At 37.5% G+C, this 16,703-nt stretch overlaps 1 protein-coding gene across 4 annotated transcripts in view; it reads right to left on the reverse strand.

The window, feature by feature from the left end:
• Positions 1–16,703, reverse strand: part of Trax (Translin associated factor X) — a 142,918-nt gene that overhangs the window by 45,334 nt on the left and 80,881 nt on the right. For all 4 annotated transcript variants that reach the window (XM_070091453.1, XM_070091455.1, XM_070091454.1 and 1 more), the window contains one exon: positions 6,599–6,738. In XM_070091453.1, the coding sequence (XP_069947554.1) occupies positions 6,599–6,738 (140 nt within the window). The remainder of the gene's footprint in view (positions 1–6,598; positions 6,739–16,703) is intronic.

Here is a 16,703-nt window from a genome sequence, read left to right on the forward strand (position 1 = left end):
AATATCTTATAGAAAAGGCTTGGCAAGGAGTGACTTCCAGGATGATGAACTCTGCTTGGGGAAAATTGTGGCCAGATTGTGTCCAAAAGAAGGATTTTGAAGGGTTTGAGGATGACCCTGTCAACCCTACACCTGTTGTTAGGTAAGACACATATGCAACAGTTAGACAACTTTATTCCGAAACGTTTCGCCTACACAGTAGGCTTCTTCAGTCGAATACAGAAAGTAGGCAGGAACAGTAGAGATGTGAAGACGATGTAATCAGTCCATCACCCTTAAAGTCGTAGAATTTGAGGTTGTCAGTCCCTCGGCCTGGAGAAGTTCAGTTCCATAGTCAGGAACTATCTGAAGATCAAGCGACAGTGCGGAGACTTAAATACTGTCGGAAGGAGAGGTGCAGGGTAGTAGTAGTAGTAGTAGTAGTGAGAGGCAACTGAGAGGTCATGTCCCTCTCAGATCCAACCCTTCTCACTTGAAAAGCTTGTCCAAGGTGTTTTCTGTACCAAGATGCCACGTGTTGCAGTGTCTGACAAGATGAACATCAAAATGGTATACAATACCGACAGGTTGTTAGGTAAGACACATATGCAACAGTTAGACAACTTTATTCCGAAACGTGTAGGCGAAACGTTTCGGAATAAAGTTGTCTAACTGTTGCATATGTGTCTTACCTAACAACCTGTCGGTATTGTATACCATTTTGATGTTCAACCCTACACCTGTTATGCCATCAACTGTGGCACTGGGGAATTCCATGGGGTTGGATGTGAGTGGCGAGGATGTGGAAGAGTTGGAGGAGGACCACAATCAAGAGCTAACCACTAATGAGCTGCAAGACCTTCATCTGCAACAGCAACAAATCACAGCTCAGGAAATTGCTTCAGAGGAGGAGGAAGAGAGATGGAGGAAGGTGCCTTCTTCAAAGATTAACCCGTAAACAGTCCAAACGTATATATATACGTTCTCTCCCCTAGTGCCCCAAATTTTTTGAGAAAAAAAAAAATCATTGTGTTTTAATAGGAAAAAAGAGCATATGGTACCCAGGCATCCCCAATTATTTTAATATGGCGCACAGTGAGTGCACACACCCATTCTCTCATGTCTAGGTGACTCAGGCTTATCGTAGCAATGTTGAATGCTTATCGTGGCAATGTTGAATGTATGACAAATAAAACGTATATATACGTTTGGGGCACTAGCGATAAAAACGTATATAAACGTTTGGACCGTTTACGGGTTAAGATTTGTGCAATGTGGACTAAAGTGCATTCATTTGTGGAGGAACAGCACCCTGAGAAAGCTGATGCAATCCGTGCTGGCGACATTTACAATGACAATGCCATGTCCCATTTTAGGCAAATCTTAAAGAGACACCAGAAACAGACCTATCTGGACAGATATTTTGTGCGAGAGGTGTCCAGTGACTCTTGAGCTGGTCCTAGTTGCATTAAAAAACAAAGGAGGGAAGTGACCTCAGATAAAGACTTGGTACCAAGTGTCCTTATGGAGGGGATATTCCCCATCCAAAGAATAACCTCTTCCCTCTCCTGTCTTCCATCCATCAACAACAGCCATCAATAAAGGTAAGTGTCATGTTGAATGTTCATTCTTTTGTGCATGTAAATCTATCTTTAACCCTTCAATTGTCCAAACATAATCTATGTTTACTCGCCTAGCGCTCTGAATGTAGATCTACGTTTTATTTTACATTTGAAAGCATGTAAAATAAAACGTAGATCTAAGTTTGGGGTGCTAGCAGTACAAATTACTAAGTGTAAAAAGAAGAAACACTTTTGTTTCTTCTTTTTCAGGTCACTCTGGCTCGGTGGGAAATGGCCAGTGTGTTAAAAAAAATGGTAAGAGCATTTTCTGAACAAGATTGAAGAGCCCTTGGATATTCTGCTCTGTACACCAGCATAGGCTTTAATTTAAAGTTACCAGATGTATTCTCACCTACTAATAAAAGCATTAAACAGTCTTTGGAGACTTTATATCCTGGTTGTAATGATTCTTTTTCCATCAAATAAGTGCATGACAGCATCTTCTTCCAAAACAAACCTGTTTCATCTACTTAAAAATCTTTGTTTTTGTAGCCATTTTCTTCAAACAATTTTTTTAGATCATAAGGAAATCTTGCAGCTGCCTCATTGTCTGCACTGGCACCTTAACCAGCAATTCAAACAGTATGGAGCCCCATACACTTTTTAACCCATAACGGTCCAAACGTATATATACGTTTTCTCACCCAGCACCATGAATATTTAAAAAAAAAAAATTGTAGAAATAAAGAGAGCATTTTTTTAAGTGATAATAGGAAAAAAAAAATTTAGGGTCAGTACTTACCGAGATATGAGGCTGCGAAATTGGCACTGGATGCTCACATGACGGCAACATCGAGTCCTGCCGCTTGCAGAAGTGTTGCCAATATACCTTTTTTTCTCTCGTTTTTATATTATTTTATATATTTTCTTCTGTTCTGAAAATTACAATTTGTAGTAGTTCTTGTGATTTCATAGCCAATCTTTGTTCTGACACTAGTATTAGGTACTGAAAATGTACTCAAATTGTCACCCCAATGGAAATAAGTCACTCTGTCTGATTTTTTTGGGTTATCCTAGGTTCTCTACACATATGCTGCTATGTATGATAATTCTATGTAACTGTATTTGTGTATACCTGAATAAACTTATTTACTTACTTACTTACTTACCAACACACTGACAGGTGAACATTTACACCTGCCTTGGTCATTCACAATTGTCTAGGAATATATACAAAGTATTTATAGGTCCCAGCAATGTTTTGAATATGCAGGAGTATATAATAATAATTTCCCTTGAAACATGATGAAAGACAAGTGTCAGTCCACTGCTGACAGTGCAGTGGTGACATCTGATGAGCATCCATGGCCCTGCCTTTATTTGTTTTCACTGTTACACACAAACATGTCTGTCTGTCTGTCTGCCTGTCTGTCTGTCTAGCTATCTGTCCATCTAGCTCTCCGTCTGTCTAGCTCTCTGTTTATCTGTCTCTGCTTATCTGTCTTTCTGTCTGTCTCTCTGCTTGTCTCTCTCTCTCTCTGTCTCAGAGAGAGCCACTCATGAACCAATAGGTATTGCACACGACTGCGTCATCACGTCTGGTTCCTAAGCAAGTGTAAATATGTATTTGCAGTCATGCTTACACATTATATCTACAAGTTTATTATAGCACTTTGTCTGGATTTTTTTGGTTATCCTAGATAATTTACACTATGTATAATTGTATTTATGTGTACCTGTGAGACAGAGATAGAGACAGACAGACAGAGATAGACATAGATACAGACAAACAGACGGAGATAGAGCCAGCCAGCCTGCCTGTTAAACACATATTACACGTTCCAGAATTGTTTCTCTTTACTTAGGGCATAGGTTATAAGACATTCTGAAAGGGTGTTGCACAAATGTTTCACATGCATTATTTTCAAGGTTTTGGATATTTCCTCAACCACTTATGGCCACATCCACCTCAAAGCCACTAAACTTGGGGTCAACATCACTTTCCTCTTAAAGGTGTTTGCCATGCTGTTTGCTCTAGCTGGTACTCAATTGAACTGGTGCTCCAACAGGGTACTAAGTGGTCCCATATTTTTTTAATACTGCACACAATGAGTGTTAACACCTATTCTATGCTGACCAGACATCTCAGGCCAATCGTGCCAAATTTGGAGGCAGGAAAAATAAAACATTGATCTTCATTTGGGGCACTAGCGGTACTAACATATATGTACAATTGGACCATTTACGGGTTAAAGTTGTAAAATCAGCCACAATTTACCAAAAACTTTCCCCTTCAACACTATTTTCTTTTTTTATCGTTGAATAAAAACTTACTGTTTTAGCCTGAATCATCTTCTGACTTAATAGAATACTTTTTTTGGTTGCAGTATTCACTCCATAACATTAAAAGTCACTCGTTATTATCCATTTCAGAACTACAATTTTTAACACTCACTTTTGACACAGTACAAGATGCTGGAGCCATTCCACATCTTTTTATTTACTCTTTATTCCTTATATATGCATGTACTGATGTTTTGTTCATTTTCTTGTCATGTGCTATTTTAGAATACGATGCACCATTTTCACGTTGCTGTGTAATTTCTAGCGTTTCATCTCATGTTATCCATTTATGCTTACTAGAATACTCAGCATCATTGCATTTTCTCTTTCTACTCATTTTTTTTTAACACATCAGCTGTTTCCCACCAAGGCAGGGTGACTTAAAAAGAAAGAAAAAACTTTCATCATTATTCAACACTTTCACCATCATTCATACATAATCACTGTCTTTGCAAAGGCGCTGAGATACAACAGTTTAGATATATAAAGTAAAAAGACACAAGTGCAACTAACGTGACATTTTACTGTGGCAACATTTCGCTCTCCAGGAGCCAACTTGTACATGGAACACCTAGAGTCCGAACACTTCGCCAAAATCATCCCTTCAAGTGTCACCTGGTTACATTATGTGGACGACATCCTCGTAATAACTCTGAAACGTTTTGATGTACGGAATCTTCAGGCAAGGCTCAATGCAGTTGAATCGGCGATCCAGTTTACACTAGAAGAAGAGTCCAATGACAAGCTACCTTTCCTCGACGTCCTCATTCACAAAATAGACAACAACCTAAGATTTCAAGTTTATCGGAAACCTACCAATAAAAGTGATCTCACACACTTCTATTCCAGTCGATACTAAGACCAAAAGAGCCATCATCATTAGGTTTTTCCTAAGAGCATACCAAATTTGTAGTCCTGAGTTTCTTGATGAGGAATGTACATACATTCACCAAACCTTCACTGAGTTACATTATCCTTCCTTTTTCATCAAAGACTGCAAGAAAAGAGCTCTTCAGATCATTAATTCTCCACGCACCAACACCACTCTTAACAGCCAGGCTGCACTGAACATTTCTAAAGTACTTTCACAAGCTAACACAAGAGTTGCTATCGCTTCCAGCACTTCAATTAAGGATCTAACCAGGACTAAATCAAAGCACCACAAACCAGTTAATGCAGGGGTTTACAATATACCCTGTGGACTCTGCGACAAGATTTATGGAGGTGAAACAGCAAGAAACCTCGACACCCGCCTCAATGAACACATTTACGCATGTAGGAACGATAACTTGAACAACGCCTGTGTACAACACTGAAATTCCACCAATCATTTCATGAAATTCAGGGACATCTAATTAGTGATCAAAGAAACTAATTTCCGCAGACGCAAGTGCCTTGAAGCAACGCTAATTGCTGTTTTGAATACAATTAAACAAAACAAAGGCAGCTTCACCATCTCTGAAGTCTTAGCAAGAATCCTCCTGAAAACAGTAAACCCTGCCATCACATAGTCTCTCCTGTTAATACTAAACAAAGCACATTACAGAGAATGAACACTGAAACAGGCCTTCTCTATCCAGCCCATATTTGTCTAACCTATTTTTATGTTACCCAAGTAATAGCTTTTATATCCTTTTACTCATGTGCGATTTAATTGTTCTACCATATTGTATTACTACTACTACTACAACTTATATCACTACTACTATTACTACCACTAGTATTGCACCTCACTCTGAGCCTATATATACCCTCTGTGTCCATGTACTGTTTGTAACAGCTTGACAAAACTCCTGGAGAGTGAAACGTTACCACAAAAAAATGTCACATTAGTTGCACCTACCAACATTATTACAGTTTAGATATAACTTCAAACAGCTAACATCCCAAACCCCTCCTTTAAAGCGCAGGCATTGTACTTCCCATTTCCAGGACTCAAGTCCAGCTAACTGGTTTTCCTGAATCCCTTCAAAAAATATTACCCTGCTCACACTCAACAGCTCGTCAGGTCCCAAAAACCATTCGTCTGCATTCACTCCTATCTAACACTTACATACTCTTGCTGGAGGTTCAAGCTTCTCGCTCACAAAACCTCCTTTACCCTCTCCCTCCAACTTTTCCTAGGATGACCCCTCCCCTGCCTTCCTTACCCTACAAATTTATATGCTCTCCAAGTCATTCTACTTTGTTCCATCCTCTCGAAATGATTAAATCATCTCAACCTACTCATATTTGCTTATAAAAGGGGTACCAGTACTTTATATAGTTAAAAAAAAATTGTGTATACTCATGTACTGTATAAGACTACACAATTTCACTACTTGAAGTCTGGATCAATACTGAAGTAGGCATCATGCCATTCCAGCACATACTTAACAGCAGCCAATATCAGTGCACAATGCAGTTAGATAAAATTTATATTATTAAGTTTATAAACCATATCAAAACCTGTACTGTTCAAACTGTAATATGCAAGGTATTGCTGTATTTGCATTACTCCAGGAGTCATAACACCACCAAAAATTCCTGAATTAAGTATCAGTGAGAGGAAACAAGATGCAACTTTGCAGCAGTAGGTTATGATTCCAGATTAGAAGTGAAGTCAGACAAACTGACACAAATAGCTTTCCCCTAATTTGTATATCTAAACCTGAAAAAAAAGATGGAAAACATCATCAAAATAATCAAAAGCAGCAGAGATGTAGCTCTCAAACCTGAGGTGTAAGCATTGACAAACTGGTGGGGATCTTCATCTCTAAGTTCCATTGCAATGTGTTTCAACAGTGTCTGTTCCACATCTCGCAAATCATTAGCAGCAGAAGTAAGCACATTTCCCTTTTCATCTTCAGCTAACCTGAAAATAGATATCAGTCATTCACTTCATACAAATGTTAGTGTAGTGTAGTTACACCAACTTACTAACACAATCCTCTCCTACTCTCTGTAAATTAGTATCTTATAGAAGAAGCTTTTTTTTGTACCTCTGTATGTGTGCTCAAATTGTAATAAATAAAAAAAAAAAAAATAAGGCTCTTACTTAACATATGGTATGTGAAAGAAAAGTACAGTACAGTTGACCCTTGAACAACACAGGTTTAAACTGTAAGGGTCCACTTATATGTGAATATTTTTCAATAAATATCCTGGAAGCCTTTTTTGGAGATTTGCAACCGAAAAAATTAAGAAAAAGTTAGGTATGTCATGAATGCATAAAATATATAACACGCACAAATCTATTATGAAAAGTTAAAATTTATCAAAACTTACATACACAAACAATTACAAATTGTACGTGTTCCATTCACAGTTGACAGAAATGTAAACAAATGTAAAGATGCAATAATATAATAATAATAATCTTTCTTTCTTTCAACACACCGGCCATATCCCACCAAGGCAGGGTGGCCCACCAAGGCAGGGTGGCCCAAAAAGAAAAACGAAAGTTTCTCTTTTAAATTTAGTAATTTATAAGGGAGAAGGGGTTACTAGCCCCTTGCTCCCAGCATTTTAGTCGCCTCTTACAACACTCATGGCTTACGGAGGAAGAATTCTGTTCCACTTCCCCATGGAGATAAGAAGAAATAAACAAAAACAAGAACTAAAAAGAAAATAGAAGAATACCCAGAGGGGTGTGTATATATATGCTTGTACATGTATGTGTAGTGTGACCTAAGTGCAAGTAGAAGTAGCAAGACATACCTGAAATCTTGCATGTTTATGAGACAGACAAAAGACACCAGCAATCCTACCATCATGTAAAACAATTACAGGTTTTCGTTGTACACTCACTTGGCAGGACGGTAGTACCTCCCTGGGCGGTTGCTGTTTACCAACCTACTACCTAGGAATAATAATAATATATAATAATAATCCTAGGGAGTAGGTTGGTAGACAGCAACTGCCCAGGGAGGTACTACCATCCTGCCAAGTGAGTGTAAAATGAAAGCCTGTAATTGTTTTACATGATGGTAGGATTGCTGCTGTCCTTTTTTATGTCTCATAAACATGCAAGATTTCAGGTACTTCTTGCTACTTCTATTTACACTTATGTCACACTACACATACATGTACAAGCATATATATACACACACACCCCTCTGAGTTTTCTGCTATTTTCTTTCTGGTTCTTGTTCTTGTTTATTTCCTCTTATCTCCATGGGGAAGTGGAACAGAATTCTTCCTCCGTAAGCCATGCGTGTTGTAAGAGGCGACTAAAATGCCCGGAGCAAGGATCTAGTAACCCCTTCTCCTGTATAAATTACTAAATTTAAAAAGAGAAACTTTCGTTTTTCTTTTTGGGCCACCCTGCCTTGGTGGGATATGGCCAGTTTTGTTAAAAGAAAGAAAATAATAATAATAATAATAATAATAATAATAATAATAATAATAATAATACTATAATAAAATAATAATAATATCAAATTGGAGAGGAGGAGTATGGAAGAAGTGAATGTTTTCAGATATTTGGGAGTTGACGTCTCAGCAGATGGATTTATGAAGGATGATGTTAATCATAGAATTGATGAAGAAAAAAAAGCGAGTGGTGCATTGAAGTACATGTGGAGACAAAAAACGTTATCTATGGAGGCAAAGAAGGGAATGTATGAAAGTATAGTGGTACCAACACTCTTATATGGGTGTGAAGCTTGGGTTGTAAATGCTGCAGCGAGGAGATGGTTGGAGGCATTGGAGATGTCCTGTCTAAGGGCAATGTGTGGTGTAAATATTATGCAGAAAATTCGAAGTGTGGAAATTAGAAGGTGTGGAGTTAATAAAGGTGTTAGTCAGAGGGCTGAAGAGGGGTTGTTGAGGTGGTTTGGTCATTTAGAGAGAAAGGATCAAAGTAGAATGATATGGAGAGCGTATAAATCTGCAGGGGAAGGAAGGCGGGGTAGGGGTTGTCCTCGAAAAGGTTGGAGGGAGCAGGTAAAGGTTTTGTGGGCGAGGGGCTTGGACTTCCAGCAAGCGTGCATGAGTGTGTTAGATAGGAGTGAATGGAGACGAATGGTATTTGGGACCTGACGAGCTGTTGGAGTGTGAGCAGGGTAATATTTAGTGAAGGGATTCAGGGAAACCGGTTATTTTTACATAGCCGGACTTGAGTCCTGGAAATGGGAAGTACAATGCCTGCACTTTAAATGAGGGGTTTGGGATATTGGCAGTTTGGAGGGATATGTTGTGTATCTTTATACGTATATGCTTCTAAACTGTTGCATTCTGAGCACCTCTGCAAAAACAGTGATTATGTGTGAGTGTGGTGAAAGTGTTGAATGATGATGAAAGTATTTTCTTTTTGGGTCACCCTGCCTCGGTGCGAGACGGCCGACTTGTTAAAAAAAATAATAATAGTAATATAAATTAACCTGTAAACGGTCCAAGCAGAACTACATTCACATGCGTAGTGCTACAAAAGTAGATCTACATTTTTTTTTACATATTTTCAAATATAACAAAAAAAAAAAGTAGATCAAAATTTTTTACACATTTTCAAATGTAAAAAAACAAAAAGAAGACCTACTTTTTTACATACTTTCAAATGTTGAAAAAACGTATATATACGTTTGGACCATTTACGGGTTAATAATAATAATAATAATAATAATAATAATAATAATAATATAATTAATAATACAGTGGACCCTCAGTTAACGATATTAATTGGCTCGAGAGAGCTTGTCATTAACCGATTTTATCATTATCCGAATTAATTTTCCCCATAGGAAATAATGGAAATCCAATTAATCCGTTCCAGACACCCAAAAGTATTAAAAAAAAAAAATTCACATGAAATATATATTTTCCTGCACAGAAAACAATGAGACATGCAGAATAAATACATTAATATTCCATAAAATGACACTTACCTTTACTGAAGACTTAGTGATGAGATGGGAGGAGGGGAGAGGATAGAGGTGTATTATTGTTTGGAAGGGGAATCCCCTTCCATAAGGACTTTAGGTAGGAAGTCCTTTTCCGGGTTTACCTCCCTTCTTCATTTTTTAATGCCACTAGGACCTGCTTGAGAGTCACTGGACCACTGTCGCACCAAAAATCTGTCCAGAGAGCTCTGTTTCTGGCATGTCTTTAAGATTTCCCTCAAATGGGACACAGGACTGTCATTGTAAAAGTCACCAGCATGGTTTGCAACAGCTTTTTTGTCAGAACTGGCAGCCTCAGGCTAAAATGTTGTGTAGTTTTAAAAGTAGTGGGTGTGGGTGGGTGTGAGTTGGACCTGACTAGCTTGTGCTGCTGGGTCTGGTGCAGTGCTCCATCCTTGAGTGGAGATGATGACCAGACTGGGTGGTTCACTGGGCTAATCCGGGGAAGGGGGTCATTGGTCTAATCCAGGGGGGGACATGGACCTGCTCTGCATGGGTCAGTAGGCCTATTGCAGTGTTCCTTCTTTCTTATGTTCTTATTACACTGTGTATGCCAATATGATTCTTAAATCTCTCAAACCAGCCTTTGCTGGCCTTACATTCACCAATATCAGCACTAGTTGGAGGCATTTTATTAATGAGATCCACATGCAACTACCTTGCCTTTTCACATATAATTGACTGTGAAACACTCTCTCCTGATAATTGTTTCTCGTTGACCCACACTAACAACAGTCTCTCCACATCTTTGAGTATTTGCAATCTCTGTTTTGTAAGCACATTTGCACATTTCACAACAACAGCTTCCTTGACTGCCTTTTTGTTGGCAAAGATAGCAGCAATGGTTGATTGGGATTTGTTATACAACCTGGCCAGCTCGGAGGCACGCACTCCACTTTCGTGTTTTGCAATTATCTCTTTCTTCAATTCAATAGTATTTCTCACCCCTTTTACTACAGGGTTGGCACTAGAAGCTTTCTTTGGGCCCATGGTGGCTTATTTAGCAGTTACAAGCAATAAAAACAACGGAATAATACAAAATGTATTGCATGTACGCGTGGAATCGTCTGCACTGGCTTGTAAACAATGGCACACTGGCCGCACTGGAGTGGCCGGGTGGCTCACGCTGCGCAGACACGTTCTGGACGAATGTCCTTAACCCTTTCAGGGTTTTGGCTGTACTAGTACGGCTTATACACCAGGGTTTTTAACGTACTAGTACGCCTAAATTCTAGCGCCCTCAAATCTAGTGAGAGAAAGCTGCTAGGCCTACAAATGAAAGACTGGGTCTATGTGGTCAGTGTGCACAGTATAAAAAAAATCCTGCAGCACACAGTGCATAATGAGAAAAAAAAAACTTTGACCGTGTTTTTGGATTAAAACAGTGAATTTGCACTGTATTTTTGTATGGTATATATTGTTGTATTCTAGTTTTCTTGGTCTCATTTTATAGAATGGAAGACATATTATAGAAATTGTGATGATTTTGATTGGTTTTACAATGAAAAGTGCCTTGAAATTGAGCTCAAAGTAGCAGAAATCTTCGATTTTTACCAAAGTTCAAAAGTAAACAAATCATGCTAAGCGTCCATTACACATTAACTGGTGAGTCTAATATTCTTTCACAAGTGCGCCGATATTATTTATACCATTTCTACACTAATGGAGTGGTCTGCATAAATCTTCTATTTTTTGTGAGAATAAAAATTCAAAGTGGAAAGCAAAAGAATGTAAGAGGGGCGTGGGGATGTGACTAATGAACAGAGGAAATGTTATTTTAGTGCCAGGAATGTCTTTCTTGTTTATTCTGGACCCTATTTGGAAATTGGTATCTTTTGAAATTTGTGTGAAATTGGTAAAATTGCTAAAATCTGACCACTGTATTGGATAGTTGAAATCGGTAAATAGGTGGTTTCTTGTACTCATTCGATAGAAAAAATGGAGCTCTAGCGAAATAGCTATGATTTTTGTTGACTAGTACACTGGAATTGGCCGAAAATAGGGCTCAAAGTGGGCAAAATCGCCGATGCGTAAACATCGTCGAGACCGTTAACTTCGCAAGAGCATAATTCCGTAAGTTTTCCATCAAATTTCATACTTTTGGTGTCATTACGATCAGGAAAAGATTCTCTATCTTTTTTTTTTGAAATTTGGGCGACCCTGAGAACAAGTCTGGGAGAGGCCCTGGGGACCCTGAAAGAGTTAACTGAATTTTTTATTGTTAGCCGAGCCAATATTTTGATGGAAAAACATATCGGTATCCAATTTTATCGCTATCCGATGGCATCATTAACTGAGGGTCCACTGTAATAAAAATAATAATAATACTTTTGCTTTACATTTTAGGTCACCCTGCCTCAGTGGGATTTGGCTGGTTTGTTGAAAAGAAAATAATAATATTAACCCTTTGTCACGCAGCAGCGAAAATTTTCGTGCTTAAACATGTGCACCTTAACGTGTGTCATCCTACTCGCGCCGCGCATCTGGATTCCCGTTCTTTAATTCTAACCAATCACAAGCCTTCCCTGAGTCGCTTCAGCTAAGTGGTGATGGTGTTTGCCGGCTTCCCATTGGTTGAGAGAACAAAATATAAACACGTGTGGCTTGGCGTTGCCCAGAGTGGGTTTTTTCCATCCAGTGTCACTAATATACTCTTGGATTTTACCCTCTACAATGTCGGTAAGTACTGAGTGTTGTGTTTAGTGCGTACATGAATAGTTTAGGCATATTTTGATATATACATAAAGTCCGTGTGAAGCATAATGTAAGTGTAGCATGCAGTTGAAAAAAGTGCAACAAAGGAAGGGCGAAAATTTTCATAGCTGCCCTTTTAGTGATATAGTACACTTTCAGTAAAATAAATATTTATAAAAATTCTCTATTGCATATATGAATTCTGTAGTGGTCTGGATCTATACAGAAGGTTTTTATTGTCCTTCCAGATCAATGAGAAATTGTTTTATGGGGAGCCCTCCAGCACCAGGTCAAAATATGTCTGCATTTTGGAGGACAGTGACTCAGAACCAGAGGTAGATGACCCAGAATTGCTGGATAGTGGTGATGAATACTTGCCACTGGATGCAGAGGTGTCAAGTGATGATGAGGAGGAAGAAAGGCCAGCCAAAAAGCAGAAATTAGTGAAGAAAAAGAAAGGAATTACGATCGAGGAGTACCCTGATGAGGAACATATTTATGATGATATTGCTCTTCAAGGTCAATCTCAGTGGTCCCAGGTTGACCTCCAAAATGATCCTTTGATCAATTAGCAATATAGAATAATTGCTCTTCCTCATGAATCTCAGGAATATGGGACTTGAAAGTTTTATCCCTTTGCAATGTGTCCATGTTGCTATTTGTTTCATTTTTATATTTTTCTAATACTAACAAAAGTTTTGATACAAGTTCCATTTATGTTTTTGATATTGTCTGTTTGTATAATAAATTTTAAAAACAGTTATTGCAAACTTGCAATTGCAAGTTTGCAACATTCAGATTTTTATTCCCTATTTCGGGCGGGGGTGAAAATATTCGCCTTACGGAGATTAGCAATTGCTCAAAAACTAACCATCAGAATTCCATATATATGGCCTCATTCAACTTATATTGAGATACTCTATCCACTCTAGGGAGTTCTGTTTGAATTTCTAATGTATCATAAATTGCCCTCTGAAGGGTTAATAAATTACAGTGGACCCTCGCCTAACGATATTAATTGGTACCCGAGACCGAATAACGTTAGGCGAGTTTTTTAGCATTATCCAAGGCAAAATGTTAGCGTTAACCCTTTGACTGTCGCGGCCGTATATATACGTTTGCGAGGTACCGTGTTTGACGTATATATACTCATAAATTCTAGCGGCTTCAAATCAGGCAGGAGAAAGCTAGTAGGCCCACATGTGAGAGAATGGGTCTGTGTGGTCAGTGTGCACCACATAAAAAAAATCCTGGAGCACGCAGTGCATAATGAGAAAAAAAAAACTCCGACCGTTTTTTTTAATTAAAATGCCGACTTTGTGGTCTATTTTCGTATAGTATTTGTGGTTGTATTCTCGTTTTCTTGGTCTCATTTGATAGAATGGAAACTATATTATAGAAATGGAGGTGATTTTGATTAATTTTACTATAAAAAGAACCTGGAAATGGAGCACAAAGTACAGGAAATGTTTGATTTTTGCCGATGTTCAAAAGTGAACAAATGATGTCATTGTCCAATAAATGTCCAAATAGCCATTCTAATACGCAGTCATGAATGGGTTGATGTAATTTTTACAATTATTACAGTATTGCAGTAGTCTGCATAACAGTAAATCTTCTATTTTTTGTTTGAATAAAATTTCAAAATAAAAAGCAAGAGTAATATCACAGGGACCTGGAGACATGACTGATGAACAAAGAAAATGTTATTTTAGAGCCAGGAATGTCTGCATTGTTCATTCTGGACCTTATTTTGAAATTGTCATATTTTTTAATTTTCGTGAAATTGGCCAAATTGCAAATTTCTGACCATGTTATTGGGTAGTTGAAATCGGTAAATGGGCAGTTTCTTGTACTCAATCGATAGAAAAAATAGAGTTCTGAAGAAATAGTTATGAGTTTGGTTGACTGGAATAACGGAATTAGCCGAAAATAGGGCTCAAAGTGGGCGAAATTGCCGATTTTTAAATATCGCCGAAGTCGCTAACTTCGCGAGAGCGTAATTCCGTCAGTTTTCCATCAAATTTCGTTTTTTTGGTGTCTTTACAATCGGGAAAAGATTCTCTATCATTTCATAAGAAAAAATAATTTTTTTTTTTTTCGAATATTTTGCGACACCAGAAGCAACTTCAGGATTTGGCCCTTCGACAGTCAAAGGGTTAAATGGATCGTTAGCCGAATTTAACGTAAGGCGATGCCATCGTTAGGCGAGGGTCCACTGTATATTATTATTACAGATCGTACATGCTTCATTCACAGTTGAGAGAAATGTAAACAAATGTAAAGATGCAATATTAACCCTTAAACTGTCCAAACGTAGATCTACGTTTTTTCAACATTTGAAAGAACAGTAAGGCCCCGCTTTATGGTGTTCCGCTAATATGGCGATGTCAAATTATGACCAAAATTTGCTATACGGCAAGTGGTCTTTCAAATACGGTGCCCCCCCCACCCGGTTTGTTTACATTTTCCGTGACCACATCTATTATGTCAGGAAACTTTACAAAATTTTAAGTTACTGCATATTTTATATGTACTCTGACAATCATACTTATGTGTACCTGTACCTAAATATACTTACACACTGTGCTGGTGTGCAGGTACACATTAACCCTTTAACAGTCCAAACAAATCGACGTTCAAATTCGTAGTGCTACAAAAGTAGATCTACTTTTTTTAACATATTTTCAAATGTAACAAAAAAAATGTAGATAAAAGTTTTTTTTTTTACACGTTTTCAAATGTAAAACAAAAAAGAAGATCTACATTTTTTTACATACTTTCAGATGTTGAAAAAACGTATATATACGTTTGGACCATTTAAGGGTTAAAATCGCTAAGTCTCTCTCTACTCATGACGCCAATACTACGTAATAATAATTATTCTTGGGCACACTAAATGTCTTATTTTACATCAATATAGGCATTTTCATTAATCCATCTATGATATTTTCCTCAAAATTATATATAAAACTCATTACATAGCATATAAACATGATATATACACTCAGAGAATAAAAATTGATGTAAATATGAGATTTGTTTACAAAGCAGCTGCGTAGGTAGTGTCGGAAGGATTACATTTTCTCTAGCCAAACTGGGGGATAACTGTAGAAAAATATTCTTTTCGTATGCCTTTACTCTATATATAGCAATTCACGACCCTTGTGGGTTTAGTGCTTTTATTATAATAATAATATTATTATTATAATTAATATTAATAATAACAATATTATTATTATTATTAATATTATTATCTTCATTCACTCTAAAAATGGTGTGTTACTGTTTGTTTATTCTGAACTAACTTGTACAACTTGTACACAATGTAAGAGTATTTGTATTGTGAGGTAATTATTATTATAATAAAAAAATATTGAGGTAAATGTTTTACAAACTCTTACAAACGTACGTGAATGAACTAAAAGTAGACACATATTAATACGCATTTATTTCGCCTGACCAAGTGATCGTCCACTACCTGTTCAGTTTGTGTTCTTACATTGTCTCAACTCTGTATCTCGGTCTCTCTCTCGTTTACTCTTTCGTTAAATAGTTGGCTCTCATTGACGATGGCATCTATGCTTAGCTGTGATAAAAAGAGAAGTTGTAAGACTCTTGCTTTAAGTGCCAAGTTAGAGGATGATGGTGTGCCATTCTGATTTTATTCAATAAACACCCTGCCACTCACCTATCACACATTAATATTAATATTTTAATGTAAGTAATAAGTGTACTCTGTGTGTATCTTACCTTTTATTGTGTTTTTAATGCCTATTTATATTGCTAACTTAATATGTTAGTGTAAACTTGTTGTCTGGCATTTATTGCATATTTTATGTGTGCTCTGATAATAATACTTGTGGAGCTGTGTGGCAGCCGGGTGGAGGGACAATATTACGTTTTCTCTGCTCAGACATCAGAAAAAACGTGTATGAATCTGCGTTTGGCCCAGCCACTCCCTCACTCTGCTTTGTTTACAATTTTTGGCATGAATTATTCATTACTTCTCCTTTCGTTTATGATGGCATCTAAAGGTAGTTGTTAGAAATGATTAAATTCAGTGAACAAGGTATGTTGATGTTAATAATATGGCTCTGGGCCACAGTGTAGGTAGCTGGTAGGTGTAGCCCAGGCAGGCTACACCTACCAGCTACCTACACTGACTTCCTACAAATAAATACTACTTACCTCTCTTCCTATATTAAGACTACACATATTTTAAGGTAAATAATGAGTGTACTGT

Source organism: Cherax quadricarinatus, chromosome 35 (genome assembly GCF_038502225.1).
Source record: "Cherax quadricarinatus isolate ZL_2023a chromosome 35, ASM3850222v1, whole genome shotgun sequence".
In the NCBI taxonomy this organism is placed as follows: domain Eukaryota; kingdom Metazoa; phylum Arthropoda; class Malacostraca; order Decapoda; family Parastacidae; genus Cherax; species Cherax quadricarinatus.